This window comes from Nylanderia fulva, unplaced genomic scaffold, assembly GCF_048542155.1.
Source record: "Nylanderia fulva isolate GAGA-0341 unplaced genomic scaffold, ASM4854215v1 Scaffold7, whole genome shotgun sequence".
Lineage (NCBI taxonomy): Eukaryota > Metazoa > Arthropoda > Insecta > Hymenoptera > Formicidae > Nylanderia > Nylanderia fulva.
Genome location: NW_028190807.1, coordinates 1,813,110 through 1,831,186, shown reverse-complemented (window position 1 = coordinate 1,831,186; position 18,077 = coordinate 1,813,110). Strand labels below are relative to the sequence as shown.

The window sequence follows — 18,077 nt, the reverse complement described above, 5'->3', positions numbered from 1 at the left end:
TTTACAGATATAATTTAAACTTTGAGCTTGAAGTTCTCTTGAATGATTTGAATTATTTGAAAAATTTCGAGCTGCTACTCGTCGTTAATGATTATTGATTTTAAAACACATTGTTGCGTATATAAATTGCACAAGTGACGAATTATCATGCATTATTACTCACATCAAATATAAATGAAAGAATATTTGGCACAGGTTGTCATATTATGTTCCTCACAAGATTTAATTTTTTAATTATATTCTTTTTTTATTCTTATTACATATTTTATTATTTTCTTAAAAAATAATATATTGTATATACATATATGAAGCAAATACAAAATACAAAAAGTTTTAACAAACATATATAACAAGCGAAAGGCGAAACTTTTTTTCTATAATTTACATATAAAATGTTATATTAATATATATTAAGATACAGGAGATAGTGAATTCGTTTAAATCTTAACAGGTTTTTTTATTTTTCTTGAAATTTGTCTTCTTTTTTCGAGCTATAATTGTTTTTGTTTACTTTCTGCACGCTTCATTAAATTGTTAAAAAAGTCTCTTACGATGGATAATTTCAAAGCGTATTGAAGTATAAATCTGTAATTAAGTATAAAACATAATTTATAATATACAAAAGTCGAATATAATAGATATTTGTAAATTATTATTGTAATAAAAATTTCACTTTTTCTCTTTGCTAATAAAAACATTTTACTTACTTATAAATTTTATAAGCGATCCATTCCGAATAACTGAGAGATGTATATAAACGCGGCATGTTTAGATCTAATAAGTCTAAAGCAATTAATAACATTGTTTTATAAGGCATATACAGAAAAGTATGCAAATGTATTGGTTCAATAACACATCTTGTCATATGCTCCCATTCGGGCGAAACATTCTTGAAATTAGACGTTATCCAATATTTATAAAAATCTTGTGCGCGTTGTTTTATTTCTTCGAAACTTCCACGGCAAAAGTTGTACCTGAGCAATTATGCAACATTTATATTTCTTAAATTGTTTTAAAAAATTAAATTTTTAATTTTATTTAGAAAGATATATGTACATATATAGAGTTCATTCCGCGTCGTCGTTAATAGAACATACATCATATATGTGCATTTTTGATATGTTACTACATACTCGTCTTCCAATCCAAGATAATGTCCGTAGCATCTCCACATGTGACAAAAGGCCTCTATATCTTGATCGGTCGCATTGTGTACTCCAATATCTTGAGGCCGTACCAAAAACAAACCTATGAAACCCGCTTGTACAGCTGCTAGATCCATATTATTTATACCCTTTGGTTTATGTGGCGATTCGCTTATCGCAATATAAGGCCGTTGTCCGATTTTTTCAAGTGGACATGCCGTAGCAAAATCTTCGAGCAATATTTCACGATCTGAGCGGTATAGTTCCGCGATTTTAGCTGCAGCATCGATTTGCTCATTATCCATCTGACACAACTTTTTCCTCATCATTAAATGTAGCTTATGCGTAGTCTGCATATTTTTGTAGGCTTCCGTCCCTTTAACCCACGGTTCTCCGCGATACCAGCTCATTATTCGCTTTCCAGTCGATTCATATCTTGAGATTACGTGAAGCATTTACAAAAAATATAAGTTAATTGCTATTTATTTTTTTTATAATATGTACAAGTCATGTCGTAAATTATATATGTATACTGGTATAGAGAATTTTAATAATTATATATTTAATTTTATTATACATATGTGTAATATATTATAAAAGAGATATTACAGTATTTTTGACACATACGCATACATAGAGAAAATATTATGTCAAATATAAACATATAATTAATGCTAATAATATACAGGGTGTCCCATAGGAAATTGCTGAAACTAATCAGCTGTCATTTTTTAATGCATGCAGTTATTGAGAAAACAAAAATTGTGTTGGACAGAGGAAAGTCTGTAGTTTTTAATGGATATAAATAAAATAATTGTATAATATAATTTTTTTATTGATAAAAATAATGAATAAAGTGCTAATAATTATATAAAATTACATAAACTAATGATAAATATTTTCAACAGTGCCAGATTTAATAGCAGCTATTAAAAGAATCATCAAAAACATTAAAAATGACATGTTAGAAAAAGTTTTACGAGTTTTTGTAAAAGAACAGAATTTTGTACAAATTCAAATGGTGCATACTTCGAAAATATTTATCATTAGTTTACATATGTGATTATTAGCACTTTTTTTATTACTTTTTTTCAATAAAATAAACTGATATACAAACATTTTATTTATATCCATTAAAAATTGCAGACTTTCCTCTGTCCAACACAATTTTTATTTTCTCAATAACTGCATGCATTAAAAAATGACAGCTGATTAGTTTCAGCAATTTCCTATGAAACACCCTGTATAATTTTTATTATAAACTTGCTGTAAGATAATAAGTGTTAAGATTTACAATTTAATCTGTTGCATAATTATCAAAAACATTATACAATTTATAAAAATTACATTTTATATATTTTTTAAAAATATTTTTGGACTTTGTACGTGAATGATTACATATATTATATACTTGAAACATATCTGTGTTGATATTCAGATCTTGCAAATCATTCAAAATGGTCCGAGATAAAACATGTTAAGATCTTATATTGTAATACGTAAATATAATATATTATATTTTAAATAATATTTTAAAAATTATATAGACGTTAGGTTTAAAAAAATACCTTTTTAATCCTAATTCTATCGTGTGACCATGTCCTCCTATAATAATCGGTTTTAGAGCTTCTTCGAATGTATACACATGAATGAGCCCTAATAGATTGCTAATTATAATTGCGATAGAATTTTCGCTTACAAATTTTTGTCCTCTGCGATACTTATTTATGTCCAACCAATCAGGCATGTCCACCGATGACCGATCAAAATCGGGTTGACGAAAATAAGCTGGTATATATTGCAGCAAAGTCTCCGGTACATTTGGATAGAATTTTGAAAGATTCTCCTTTATCCAGCTGTATTGTTCTTCTGTTTTCCATGTATCGAAATCTTTATGAAACAATCCTTTATCGAACGTATTCTTTAAAAATAACATTAATTTATATTCTTCCGAATTTCCTTTTCTGTTTGCTTGCATTGTCGTTGTTTTATCGCCAGAATTAAGAGTAGCTGAATTTTCCAATGTTGTATCACTAATGCTCGTCATATATATAATAAAATAATATTTTAATACGTAACGGTACGTAACTTTTCAGTATTGCATATGCTACTGAAAATGACTGGCAGCAACGACTGCCAAGAAGTAGGAGCAGTATTTTTATTGCCCCTGAAGTGATATAAAGTTCAAGTGGATTTAATCTACGTTAGAGAACTGAATGGAGCGATGATAAGCGGCAGGATGATATATATAATCACTTATATAAGTTGTCTTACATAAAGTGTTACAAGCTGTTTTCTACGCCACTGCCAGAGATATTAATTGTAAATTTTTTTAATTAAATGGGACAAGGTGTCTAAAGATTTGATGGAGAAAAAATGTTGAGGGCCTTTACCTCAATTTAAATGTACAAAATAATGAAAGGAATTAATTAATGTAAAAAGAAATCACAATTATTTTTAAGAAAAAATATGTAGCTGATAGCTGCAAATTACATTTTTTTAAAACAACTGTTTTTTTTTACATCAATTGATTTCTCTTATTATTTTGTGCATAAAAGTATTAAGAAAATCATCGAAAATGTTTTAAGAAATATTTTATAGTTTACGTAAAACTATATCATATTAAAGCACAAAATATCTCGTAAATACTCGTAAGTAAGTACTATTAATTTTTTGATCATCTTACCTTTATAACATTTTTGCAGAATATTGCGAGGAATCGACTTATGCAAAAAGAATGAAGTGACTCCATCTAAGAAAAAATAAGTGGGGCCTCTAAATATTTTTTTTCTCCATCAAATTTTTAGACATCTTGTCCTATTTAAATTAAAAAAAAAAAAAAAAAAAAAAAAATTTAAGTTAATATTTCTAGTAATGACGAAAAAAACAGCTTGTAACATTTTATGTGAGACACCCTGTATATTAATTCTTATGTACATATATATATATATATATATATATATATATATATATACATATACATACATATATACATACATATTTCAAAGACCTCAGAACGATAATAAGAGATGAGAATAAAAAAAGAAAATAGCTTCGTGGAAATCTCTTAAGCAAATAATGAAATAATTTTTATACGTTTTTGCATCATTGTATATGTTTGTTCTTATAAAAAGTAGTTTTTTGCTCACTGTTAATAGATAGAATATAATAGCAATAAAAGGAATTTGTTAAATTATTCTTGTGAATTTCTCGTAAAGATTTTTAGAATTTATGGCTCTATTAAATATTCTACATATTGTTCTCTGAAAAACAATTTTTGTATTGAGAAATATCCACACGTGTTGTGAAATAAAGAATAATGAAAACGATTAAAGAATAGATTAAAGAATATCTCACAATTTGTGTATATTGAATAAAACGAATATTTATGTATTCGTAATATATTCTGCTCATATACATACATACATATTCTCAACAGACAATAAGTGTTTTTTTACTCACTGTTAATAGATAGAATATAATAACGCAATAAAAGGAATTCGTTAAATTATTCTTGAATTCCTCGTGAAGGTTTTTAGAATTTATGGCTCTATTAATTATTCTACATATTGTTATCTCTGAAAAACAATTTTTATATTGAGAAATACCCACACGTGTTGTGAAATAAAAAATAATGAAAACGATTAAAGAATAGATTAAAGAATATCTTACAATTTGTGTATATTGAATAAAATTATGTTTTATTCAATACTTTGCTATGTTTCGATTTATCCAATCGCGTTGTTTTTTCATTAGCCAATTCATTCAAAAAATTATTTTTATTTTTATTTATTATTAGTGTATTCTAAATACATATATATATATATATATGTTTTTATGTAACATAACAATTACATATTCCTATTTAGTCGAATTTTTGAAGAGAGCTATCATATTTTACGCGAAAGAACTTTTTGACTACAATAAATATAAATATAAATAAATATAATAACTACGTCGATTTATATACATAGACTCAGTTTTATGAAAAACTAAGATTTAGAGACTTTGGAATGAAAAGAAATAGTAGTTTACTTCCATACATTATCAAGCTGATTTACTATCTTTGTTGTCAGTGTTATATATAATCTTCTTCATTTTTTACAATTTTCTTCAATAAGAATTAAATTACAATAAGATTGTAAATGATTAACTTGCTATAATATAAATTCTTTTTAGTCCATCTCTACGACATCTTACAAATAAAAAACGATTCTAGAAAAACATTTTGATGTTATAAGATGATAATAAATCAATTATTAAACTTATTTACATATAGGGATTGACATCAAATGATAAAAAAATTCCCGGTAAAAAATTTTGTGTATACAATTACATACAAATGATTACATGTAATTATACAATACATGACTGTATATCAAATATGTTTATATATATTAGTTATAATTATATATAAGGAGATATAATTATATGTCATATGCATTACCTGTACCCTTTAATTATGTGAATTTATATTTGATATTTTTCTATTTATTTCAATATTTATCTACTCAATTTTTTTAACAATCACTTTGATGTTTGAACTTCAGTTTGATTTCTGATATTGAAATCAAATTGATAAGTCTAATTACACCCACTACCCCGGATTCTGAAATCGATCATAAATAAATCTTAGAATTTTATTATAAAATTTACTAGTTTTTGCAAATGTTAAATTATAAATAAAATAAAAAAAGTAAAGAAAGGATGTGCGATGAATGTCAAGGAGAAAGATCATATAGATATTGTCTTTAACCTTTAACTAGTAGTTTATCTTGAAGTTACGGAACACTTTTGATTATAAGAAAAATTTGCGGAACACCAAAATCTTTAAAGTTATAAAACTAATAACAATAATATACATAAACATACTTTCTATTAAAAATTATAAAGTACAGATTATATAACAGTAAACAAATTGAAATTTAAAAAATAATACTCATAAAATTAAAAAAATTATAGTAGTTTTTCTAGATAAGTACGCCGCGCTTTCATAATTTTGCGGAACACTTGTAACAAGTTTGCGGAACATTAATGTTCCGTGGAACGCCGGTTAAGAACATGATTGGCAATTTTATGCTTGGTTTGATATTTTTTGTTCATCTTACTTTATTTATTTTTTATAATGTTTCCTCATATAATTTTTTTATCGATATAAACAAGTTTAATGTTGTCGTTTTTATATTCTGATATTTCTTGTATAAAATTAAAAAAATTATAGCAGTTTTTCTAGATAAATACGCCGCGCTTTCATAATTTTGCGGAACACTTGTAACAAGTTTGCGGAATATTAATGTTCCGTGGAACGCCGGTTAAGAACATGATTGGCAATTTTATGCTTGGTTTGATATTTTTTGTTCATCTTACTTTACTTATTTTTTATAATGTTTTCTGATATAATCTTTTTTATCGATATAAACAAGTTTAATGTTGTCGTTTTTATATTCTGATATTTCTTGTATTTACTATACATTAATTATATGTAGGCGTTCTCATCTCACAGGATTTTTTCTAGGAACGATTAAAATTTTATATATGTCTTATTTTTTATTCTTTCTTAATTTTTAAAATTTATTTTTTGTTATTTTTATTTTTTTATATTATATATGCAAATAAATTCCAGTGTTTATTCAAAAGCAGAGCAAATGCTTAATTTTTTTACTGATTCCAAAAGGGGTCACATGTCCCCTCTTGCATAAATATTAAAATATAATATTTATAACTTAATGTTATCGTGCAGTTTTGTTGTAAATTCAATCGAGTTGTGTGTAGTTTAATGAATTTTATTTACATAGAAATGCATATATACAATTTTTATAAGATAATCCATAATATTTATTATACTATATGTATCCATTTTATGAAAATATATATCATAAATTACGATTTTGAAATTCTGATGTATTGCAATAACTTTGATATATAATACATACGTTTTGATATGACATTTCTTATCTCCTAAAATTTTTTCTTTTTTGTTTTAGATTCATATCTGCGCAGTTTATGGAAATGAATCCAGCAATATCAGGTAGGATTATTTATAATTTATATGATTATATTATGAATTATTATGAACTCCAGGATTTTTATAAAATCAAGAAAAATTGAAGTTTTCCATAATTCTTTGCGTGCTATAGATTTTTGAAACCTTTTTTTTCAAAACAGAATAATAATTATTATAATATTTTGCATATACATAAGTATTTAATGTCTTTAAATCGGAAAATAAATTATTTTTTTAAAGAAAAAAACTTTAAATTGTTATCCGAAACATATATATATATATATAAATTAAAACAGAGACGTTTGTATAATTTATATATTTATTTACTTACTTTGAATATTTAAACATTTAAACTATATTAATATATATCAGAACAATTCAGGAAAATAGCTTTCTTGATTTTTCTTGAAGTTCTATTTGCTTCTCTGGACTATAATTCATTGCTATATTAACTGCTTTGCATGTTATTCTATTAAAAATTGCTCGTATAGTGGAGAATTGCAGAGCATATTGTAATATAAATCTGAAATTATATTGAAATGATAAAAATACATTAAAATGTACTTATGCCGTACATTTCGCGATTTATTAATAATCTGATAAAAATTGTTATCAGATGTTCAAAAAAGTACAATATCGGTAGATTAAATGTGTTGCTATAAACACTACTCACGTCCAGACTTTGTAAGCAATCCACTCTGTGTAATTGAGCGATGTATATAAATTCGGCATATTTAGATTTAATATATCTGTAGAAATTAATGTCATTGCTTTATACGGCATATATAAGAAAGGATAAAAATTCATTGGTTCGACAAGACATCTCGTCATATGTTCCCAATCCGGTGTAACATCTTTAAAATTGGGTAGTATCCAATATTGATATAGATCTCGCGTACGCTGTTTTATTTCTTCCAGACTACCACGGCAAAAATTGTACCTGACAAATTTTATAATATAGAGCCATATTATACATATATAAGACATCTATAAAACTATTAGAAAAATTTTACGAATATAGGTACTGCATACTCGTCTTCCATTCCGAGACAATATCCGTAGCATCTCCACATATGGCAGAAAGCCTCTAAATCTTCATCAGTCGCGTCGTGCACTCCGATATTTTGCGGACAGAGTAAAAATAAAGCTACAAAGCCGCACTGAGCGCCTGCTATATCTGCGCTATTTAAACCTATGTATCTATGGGGCGATTTGTCTAATAAGAGAAAAGGACGTTGTCCCGATTTCTCAAATGGACACGTCGCGGCAAAATCTTTTGCAAGCGTTTCGTGATCCGGGGACCACGATTTTGCGATTTCGCAAGCATTGTTGATTTGCTCATTATCGAGCTTGCACAATTTTTGTCTCGTTATCAAATGCATTTTACGTGCAAATTGCATGTCGTTGTAGGCGGTCGTTCCTTTAACCCAAGGCTCTCCGTTGTAAAAATTAAGAAACCGTTTTATAGTCGACAAATACCTTGCAAGTTATTAAACCAATTTAAATAAGAATGCCTATATTAATCAGAGTGCTTATACAGAAATATCTACAAACGTTATAATATTTTATAATAGTATATTTTTTATGCAAGTTAATTAAAATTATAAGTTTTAATATAAGAATGTTGGTAGTAAGAATAATTTTAAAAAATGCAGTTTCATGGACGATCCAGCTTTTTATAGTTTTTGTTCGTAGTTTCATAATTATGCCTTCATCAATCTCTCACTCAAACTAATATAATAATATTAAAAAACAGATACCTTTTAAATCCCAAGTATGGCGTATGAGAGCGCCCACTTATAATAATCGATTTAAGAGCATCGTCGAAAGAATAAATATGCATAATGCCTAATATTTTAGAGATTATAAGCGAGAAATAATGATCACGCACAAATTTTTGTCCTCGGCGATATTTATCCATATCTAACCATTCGGGTTTTTTTTCTTGCGATCGACCGTAATCACATTGACGATACAAAGCTGGAATAAAGTCTAGCAATGACTTTGGCGTATTCGGAAAGAGTTTGGCGATATTTTTACTTATCCAAGTAGATTGTTCTTGTATAGGCCACATATCGAAATTGGTCGGAAATAATTTTTCATCTAATATATTTTTCAACGCTGCTATATATTCACTTGAATGTTGCGCGTTAATATTGGAATTTTTATTAGTGTTTTTAACTGTCACAGTTTTGGTTGTCATATTTTATAGAAAGAATTTTTCGTGATGTAAACGAATCACATGTGCTATGAGAGCTTCATTAAATAATACAAGTTTCGTCTCAATAAGATTACTACATTGTAAATTGAGAAATGAATATATATATATTCGCTGTTTCCCCTCTTTTATATCATATATTAGTTTCCCCTGCCACACTTTGCTGTGGCACTCTTAGATATATAAAAGCACGCACGTATTGCGTGATATGCAGTTTTTAATCAATAATTGATGAGTTTTTTATTTGTCTTTCTAAAGATATCATTAATATTGACCTTGTTATTCCACGATGCAGATTAACTGTCTTGATTCGCGTTGTGCGTTATATTTATAGCATTGAATAGCTGTCATCAATTAATAATTTGTTACAATTGTTCAAAAATAAATTACTAAAAACAAAATTACAATTAATAAAAATTTAAATTATTATATTAAATCGAATGATGGCAACTAAAGGCAACTATACTCTATCTCTTCGATGCATAATTATACTGATTAAATTATACGAAACATAGAGATTGACATATGAAATATTTAAATAAAAATATAAGAGAGAAAACGGATAAAATATTTTTGCACGTACCAAATATTACTGTTAGATAATTTCATCTTGATTTAATTATCAAATTTAAAAGCAGATTTCAGTAAAAAAGTACGATAAAATACATCTGGCAATTTTGTACTAGACAACACAAGCGTGCACTTCGCATGTACAATTTATCGATTTTACGTAATGATTCCATGTAATTTTATTTTTAATTTTATTTAATTCTGTTTTGAACAACTGTCAAATTGATAACCTTCGCGATGACAGCTATAGTCAACACAAGCGTACGCCTATAATTTCTAATATAATATTCACAACAAAGTGATAAATCTAAGGCCAACTTATCGAGCTGAATATTCGAGATGTTCAGTTAACTACCATTTATTACATGTATAAATTATAAAACTACAGTCATTAGATATTAAAACTAACGCAAATTACAATCATTCTACAAACGTTTCGACCGCACGCGGTCTTCTTCAGTATAATTATTGAAATATAAATTCATACAACTTCACATAATATCGAAATTTAATTATAGTTATTCAGAATCGAGAATTTTTGAGCAATTAACGCGTGTTCTAATCCGTCATGTCCAACAATGTTCGCCTCGATATGATCTCTGATTTTGCTCAGATCTCGGATAGTTTCATCGTTAATATGCGAGAAATTAACCCGTTCCGTAGGCGCTGCGATTAATAAAAAATTAACGATTAACGTATGTCGAAATTATAATATATATCCCCTACAATTGGTAAATGTCATTCATGACATTCAGTAATTTCTGAACACATAAGAAATGAACATCATACTTTTAATTGGGACAATGTTAAGATCATGGACAACGAAAATAATTATTAAAAGACTCATTTCTGAGATGCTACATATCAAGGAACAAAAAAATGGACTAAATTTAAACAAAGATACTGAGTTACTTAGCGAGTCGTATTTTGATATTTTGGATATATTAACGAACAATAAATAATAATAGGACAAATAGGACATTAACGAGTCAAACATAGATATTAGATCATATATAAACACGCACGCTCTCCGATCAAGTAGAGTTTAAAATGAACTGTCTTTCTGTATTGTTGGTTTGTTATGTGTCATCCTTAATAACTGTTAATAAGTAGCAAAATTGTCAAGAAGGACGATGATAGGTAAGCATATTACCAATTGTAGGGGATATATATTATAATTTCGACATACGTTAATCGTTAATTTTTTATTAATCGCAGCGCCTACGGAACAGGTTAATTTCTCGCATATTAACGATGAAACTATCCGAGATCTGAGCAAAATCAGAGATCATATCGAGGCGAACATTGTTGGACATGACGGATTAGAACACGCGTTAATTACTCAAAAACTCTCGATTCTGAATAACTATAATTAAATTTCGATATTATGTGAAGTTGTATGAATTTATATTTCAATAATTATACTGAAGAAGACCGCGTGCGGTCGAAACGTTTGTAGAATGATTGTAATTTGCGTTAGTTTTAATATCTAATGACTGTAGTTTTATAATTTATACATGTAATAAATGGTAGTTGACTGAACATCTCGAATATTCAGCTCGATAAGTTGGCCTTAGATTTATCACTTTGTTTTCAATATACGAGCGGACAATTTGTATTAATTTATTTATAATATTCACAATTAATTAATATTTATAAATAACTTTTAACAACATAACTTATTTAATAATTTCATATATAAAAAAATGTTTATAATATGAGATTATTAAATGTGTTATAAATGTTTTATGTTAATAAAAATTAATACTTATTAGTTTTTAAAATTATTACTTTTCACTTGTCTATTTTGTTTGCAATAAGTGCAGACACCTAAAAATCAATATGTTTAGTTTTATTTTTTTTGTAAAGGTTTTAGAAATTATTTATAAACATTAATTCAATTGAAAATTATATTAGAAATTAGAAGCGCGCGCCTGTGTTGTCCAGTTTAATAAAAAATGTACGTGATATGCAATAATATTCAATAATCAATGAAATTTTTCATATAAAGTGATATTATTAACTTTGATACGAAACTGCAGAATATAATGTTGCCACATTTATATGTTAAATTATTTATTTATTATTAAATCAAGAATTGAAACGGATACTTCTCGTCAAATTCGAATATTGATACATTCGTATTGTTGTTTATCATGCGATATTTATAAAGAAAGAGAAAATCAGTAGTTCTAGCGAACATAAATTTCTTCTATTCAAGTTTAAATAAAATTTTAAGAAAATTTTTGTTTATTTAACTTTTTTATTGTTATTCATAGCATATTAAGAGTATTAGTAAATAATTTTCAATTTTAAGAAACATACAGTCTGTCATAAAAGTAAGTGTACGAGATTTTTTCTTTTTTATAATAAGCGTCACTTATGAGTGCATATATATACATTTTGAAGTTTTGGACCTTTATCTAGCTATATTAATTATTTTATATCAAGCAAATAGAAATAAGATAAGTCTAATTAGAAATAAGTCTAATGGTATCTTATGTATACGCGTCGGGAAAAAATCATGACGCAATAAACGCTGACTACAAAATCGGATTTCCAACTGTTTGTGGGGGCAAGATTCGTAGAGTTCGGCTAAAATACTGACAATGAGAGCAAGATGTTGGTCGCTGCTGCTCCGATAATGTTCCGGCGTACAAATAAAGAATTGTGCGATTTTCTGACTAAGAAAGGCATTGTAATGTTCGTATATAATAACTAATAATATAATAATCCTTCATATTTGTCATATTTAACTTTTGGTTATTCTTAAACTAAATATAGTCACGAAAAAGAACGTTATCACCACGATACCAAACATACAAAAAGTTTCGACCGATATTGTAAATGCGATTACGGGAACAAGTTTCAGAAGTGTTTTGAAAAATTTTATTACCCCTTTCAACATTATATAGATTTAGAAGAAATATATTTAAAAAAAAAATCAAGAATAATAAATTATCTTCTTGTATTTCATGTTTTATTAGTACACTTACTTTTATGACAAACTGTGTATGTCTAATATATTTTTGCAATATTAAAATTTTTATTAAGCGAATTTCTTTTAATATTTTTTTTTAATATCAAGATCTATTTTTATTTATATAAATTTTCTTATTTTACTTGGAATTTTAAACGAAAAACTTGAAAAATCAGGGCATTCTCAGGGAATTGTTTTACAAGATTGGAGTAGATACTCTGCCAATTGCTCTGCTAAAGATAATCCAAAGAAAGAATTCCTACCTGAATTTTTATATTTGGTTATATAGTTTCCAAAATCGAAAAAACGTGTACTATTATTAATATCATAATTAATAGAATAACTGCTCCTCATGTAAATGAAAAAAAAATCAGTATTTTGATAAAATATGCAAATTCTGCATAATTAATATATATATATATATATATATACAGGGTGTCCGGTAACTAACGGACCAATGATTAAGGGCGGATTCTCTGGCCAATTTGGAGACGATTTTTCCTTAGCAAAAATGTTGACAAGTCAATAATTTTCGAGTTATGAGCGATTGAAAAAATGGGTTTTTTGAAAATTAAACGTTTTGGAGTTAAAAGTCTAACATAATTACATTCTTCAGTTAATTTCAGGTAGAGTTTACTATAATAAAATTTTCATTTGAGGCTTAGTTATAAAGATACATAATGACAAATATTGGAAAGTTGTAAAAAAATGATGACCTTTTTCGATATTTTCGCTGAGGAAAAATCGTTCCCAAATTGACCAGAGAATCCATTTGTAATCGTTGGTCCGTTAGTTACCGGACACCCTGTATATATATATTTATTGTATATATATATATATATATACAGGGTTTACCAAAAGTGTGGCAACCCCTAAATATCTCGGAAAATATACGTTTTACAGAAAAGTGTTTCCAACAAAAGTTGTAGGGTTTAAAAAGATCCACATACTGATTCTATCAGATTGACCTTGGATGGCGTCGTCAAGGTCAGGTCAAGGTCACGTTGATTTTTTTAAATGGCACCCCCTACATTTGATTGCATATTCTTATAGCTTAATTCAAGAGCTTTCCAAAGCACTATAATAATGTTCATTTTTATTACGTACTTTGCGAGTTATGAGGGTTTAACGTTATTCAAGGTATACCACATGGAGGTTACTCGCTCGGATTTGCATCTGTTGTGTGTGTGATCCAGTCAACTATAAGGCAAGATCGGTCGTGGATCCAGCCAACTAGGACAAGATCGGTCGTGGATCCAGTCAGTTGGGTCTTTGCTTTTGCTACGTATATTTTCCGAGATATTTAGGGGTTGCCACACTTTTGGTAAACCCTGTATATATATGTGTGTGTGCGTGTATGTGTGTGTGTGCGTGTGTGTGTAGTTACACATATATATTTTCACCTATTTATATCTTTTATCAGTAGAAACTCGCAAGAAATACGTTTGGTAACTTGTACTTACGCATGAGTTTTGATTTTTTTTAAATAAAATAAAAAATTGAACTTACATTATACTGGAACAGCATTTTGACCTACAAACGAAATGTTGTTGCAATCACTGCCGTGGTAAGAATCCTGAATCGCCGTTCTTGTTTGTGCCACTATATATTTTCTAATGAGTCGCGACTTCGAGAGAACATCAGGATACATAATTAATGAATTTAACTCCTGCACATTTATGACGTATCTATAGTATATCGATTAATGGTGGGATTTCGAAATTAAAAATGTTAATATTTATAAGCACAGCTTGGATATGGATATTCTGACGTCTTTATACAATATATGCACTGTAAAAAAATTTTGTGTAAAATTACAACTATTATAGTGGGTAATAATAGGACCCACTATAATAGTTGTAAATTTCCACGCGTTTGTAAATTTGCAATGTAGAAGTAAAATTAATTTCTTCATTTGTAATTGAGCTGATTGCAGAAGTAAATTCACAATATATATGTAAAATTATAAAACGGTAATGTAAAAATATTTTTTACAATTGTATTATTAAACAAATATTAAATTTACACAACAGAGTGTAAATGCACAAAATGTGAACTTAATAGTTCACGCGTTTGTATTGTTACAAATAGAAATATGAAATTCACATTGCAGAGATTATGTTTACCACACCTTTTTGTAATATAATTCTGCATGTTTGTGATATTACATTTTAAAATATAATTTTTACCACAATTATTCAGAAAGATTATACCAGTCAGTAATATATATATATATATATTACTTTTCCAAAAAATTGTCTAGTGTTGTTCCATTGAAATATCTTTTTATCTATAAAAATGGCACAAAAATTTTTCAGCGTATATTTTCTCGCTTCTGACGTCACAAATCCGACATGGTCGACGAGGACCAAGGAGCCTTGCAGTATTATATTGTTATCAAAAAAATATAAGTGAATGTAAATATTATATGTTACAAAAAAATCACCTTTCTGCATTACTACTCACATATATGATTGAAATATGGAACTATTGTCTATATAGAAATTTTCATTCAAAAATTTTGATTCGACAGATATTAAAAGAATTAGTAATTTAAAAAATATATTGTCTTTTGAAGAGAAACATCTTATGTTTTGAATTTCAAGATTAATTTTAGCACGTTTTTTTAAAATATATTCATTGGACAAAATACGGAAACTTATTCGAAAAAATTGCGACGTATAATTCTTTACATTCTGTATTACATACATAATATTTTCCTACATATATACAACAATAAAATTTTAAAAAAGTTACATAATAATATCTTTTCAACTACGGAATAAATAAAATATAAATAAATATAAATAATATTTAAGAAATGGCAACATTAAATGCGTTTATTGAGATGATATTTTCAATAAATTTAATTAATTTATATTTTTCTTTATATTCTTCGTTTCTTTAATATTCAATCTGTGTCAATAGTCATACATTCATCATGTTCTAACGATTATTAAGAGCTTTTAATAATTGCTTTAAATTATTTCATAAAATGCCATCTTTTTCTATATAATTATCTATTTCGGAATTATTTTATCATATGAAATATTAAGTGTAAAAGGATTGTAATTTATGTGCGCATTCTTTAGATTTCTGTTTTCGAATATCTGATATATTTCGTAACAAGATATCATATATCAAAGTTTATAATACTGACCTATTTGTGTTTTATAAACTATTATGAAATATAATATAATAGTTAACTTTATTTTCTACTTAATATCTGCTATATAAAATATGTATAAAATATTATAAACTATTATGAAATTATAATAGTTAACTTTGTTTTCTATTTAATATCTGATATATAAAATATGTATACATATTTTAAAATACACTTGTTATCTTTAAAAACACATTTGTTTACTAGTTTAAATATATAGTTGTTAAACGTTAACGCAAAATTTCTATATACAATTTTGAGATTGAATAAAAAGAGGATTCTCCGTTTTAAATTTATTAAAATATTTATTATGAAAGCATCTTTAACAGCATTGTTAGGATATTTTCTATTGGACAGTTCAGTTACCTTGAAAACTACATGAGAAATCCTTGCTATTCACGTCGAGGAGCACGTCGCCGAGAATAATAAATCCGCGTATTGAACTAAATTTTTATATGTGAAAAGCTGTGAAAAGATCTTCCTCGCGTTGAAGAAAAGTCAGTATGGCTTCTTTTTTCAATACTTCTATAGCGAGTTAGAAACAACGTATAACTGAGAAAGACTTTAAGGCGAGAAAGGCCGTTTACTATAAAACTGGTTATTTTAATTACCTAGCTTAATTAATATGACGAAATTGCTTATATTAATTCTATTTTATTACGTTATTTTTGAACGTTATTTTTCTCAGCTTGCGTGTTTGTCATTATCTCTTATATACATGGGTCAAATTTTTTCGGCGAATCCTGAATGCCTGCTGTCGCGTTGCAAAGAAACGAGCACCTGCTTCACAGAAGCTGCTCGTTTGAATATGCAATGGGTACATAATATACCATGACGCGTTCAGCTGTGCTGCAGCTGAGATAACTATTGGGTCACAGACAGAAATCGAACGCGTGATATTACCATGGAATTATTACTTTCGCGTAATAAGTTTTTTTTAATTATTTATACTATCAAACTACTTGAACATCAATTTTTTAAGGTGCTTTTACCTGTAATATCGTGAGAAAGTAAGATGTATTTTAAAATCGCTATTTTATATAAAAAAACATTGTCTTTCAAATCTATTGTGTGAAACATTTTGCGGCATTAATTTATACGCAACTGATTCTGAAACCAATATTTCGTCGAAAGTTGAAACTGTCATTAAAAAATATATTAATGTATTAATTATTTTATTTGACATTATATTTAATAGAATTATATCGATGAATCTCTTTATTTTAAGAAACTTTTAAATGCTTGAAACAATTTTATTCTGAAGTTTTTTCTTTATGAAAAAATATTAGATTTATATAATAAGTGAAGAGTATATACATTTGATAATTAATATCTTATGATTGCTTATTATGTTATAATAAGGAATAAAAAGATATTAATTATCAAACATGTTATACGATAAGATATAATATTTATGTAATTTTTTTTTATAGATGATAACAAATTAAGCAATGCTAAAGGATATACTGTAGAATTTGCTTGTACATATACGATTTATCGATTTATAAATTTGCTCTCTTTCTCTCTAAATGTCATTTAAAAAAATTCACACATTTAATATTGTAAGGCTTTCGCGGAAAGAATTTTCGCTTAGAATTTATTCTATGGAAATCATCGTACTCTTGAAACAGTATATAATATATATGGTACTGGAAGAGTTTCTCTGATTAATACTTACCACTTACCACAATACAAATTAATATAATTTTATCATGTACACAGTAAAATTAATCGAACATATTTTATACATATTTTATCTTATTGTGATAAATATTAATCATGGAGAAACTTATAAAATTCTTCCAATGCCATTAATTGTCCTACGATTACCACGATTTTCAAGGTAAATTCTAAGAGAAAATTCTTTCTGTGTTCGAATATATTGTACAATCTAGCTAGTTTATTCGTATAAAGGTCCACAAAGGTCTATCTATAGAAAGATTCAAACATTTGTGCGCTTGATCAGAGCGCCGTAAATGCGAGAGAGGGAGGAT

General features: G+C 27.1%; 2 protein-coding genes and 2 long non-coding RNA genes across 5 annotated transcripts in view; 2 read left to right on the top strand and 2 right to left on the bottom strand.

Moving 5' to 3' along the window:
- The window catches only part of LOC146720394 (uncharacterized), a 30,055-nt gene extending 14,663 nt beyond the window's left edge, over window positions 1-15,392 (top strand). The window contains exons 2-3 of the long non-coding RNA XR_014926085.1: window positions 7,130-7,173; window positions 15,236-15,392. This is a non-coding gene — a long non-coding RNA (uncharacterized LOC146720394). The remainder of the gene's footprint in view (window positions 1-7,129; window positions 7,174-15,235) is intronic.
- On the bottom strand, window positions 222-3,330 carry LOC114934610 (uncharacterized). The gene is made up of 4 exons (XM_029307290.2): window positions 2,714-3,330; window positions 1,134-1,580; window positions 708-974; window positions 222-585 (listed from the first exon to the last, which is right to left on the bottom strand). The coding sequence occupies exons 1-4, from the start codon at window positions 3,190-3,192 to the stop codon at window positions 492-494; spliced, it is 1,287 nt and encodes a 428-aa protein (XP_029163123.1). The 5' UTR covers window positions 3,193-3,330; the 3' UTR covers window positions 222-491.
- On the bottom strand, window positions 6,908-9,464 carry LOC114934594 (uncharacterized). 2 transcript variants are annotated; one of them, XM_029307258.2, is made up of 5 exons: window positions 8,910-9,464; window positions 8,182-8,628; window positions 7,823-8,089; window positions 7,481-7,672; window positions 6,908-7,293 (listed from the first exon to the last, which is right to left on the bottom strand). In XM_029307258.2, the coding sequence occupies exons 1-4, from the start codon at window positions 9,350-9,352 to the stop codon at window positions 7,528-7,530; spliced, it is 1,302 nt and encodes a 433-aa protein (XP_029163091.1). In that variant the 5' UTR covers window positions 9,353-9,464; the 3' UTR covers window positions 6,908-7,293; window positions 7,481-7,527. The 2 variants fall into 2 exon arrangements, with proteins under 2 accessions (XP_029163091.1, XP_085344705.1); XM_085488579.1 differs by lacking the exon at window positions 6,908-7,293 and having other exon boundaries at window positions 7,451-7,672.
- On the top strand, window positions 10,667-11,479 carry LOC146720395 (uncharacterized). Its single transcript, XR_014926090.1, has 2 exons — window positions 10,667-11,077; window positions 11,156-11,479. It is a non-coding gene; the product is annotated as an uncharacterized LOC146720395 (long non-coding RNA).
- Window positions 15,393-18,077: the final 2,685 nt, after the last annotated feature.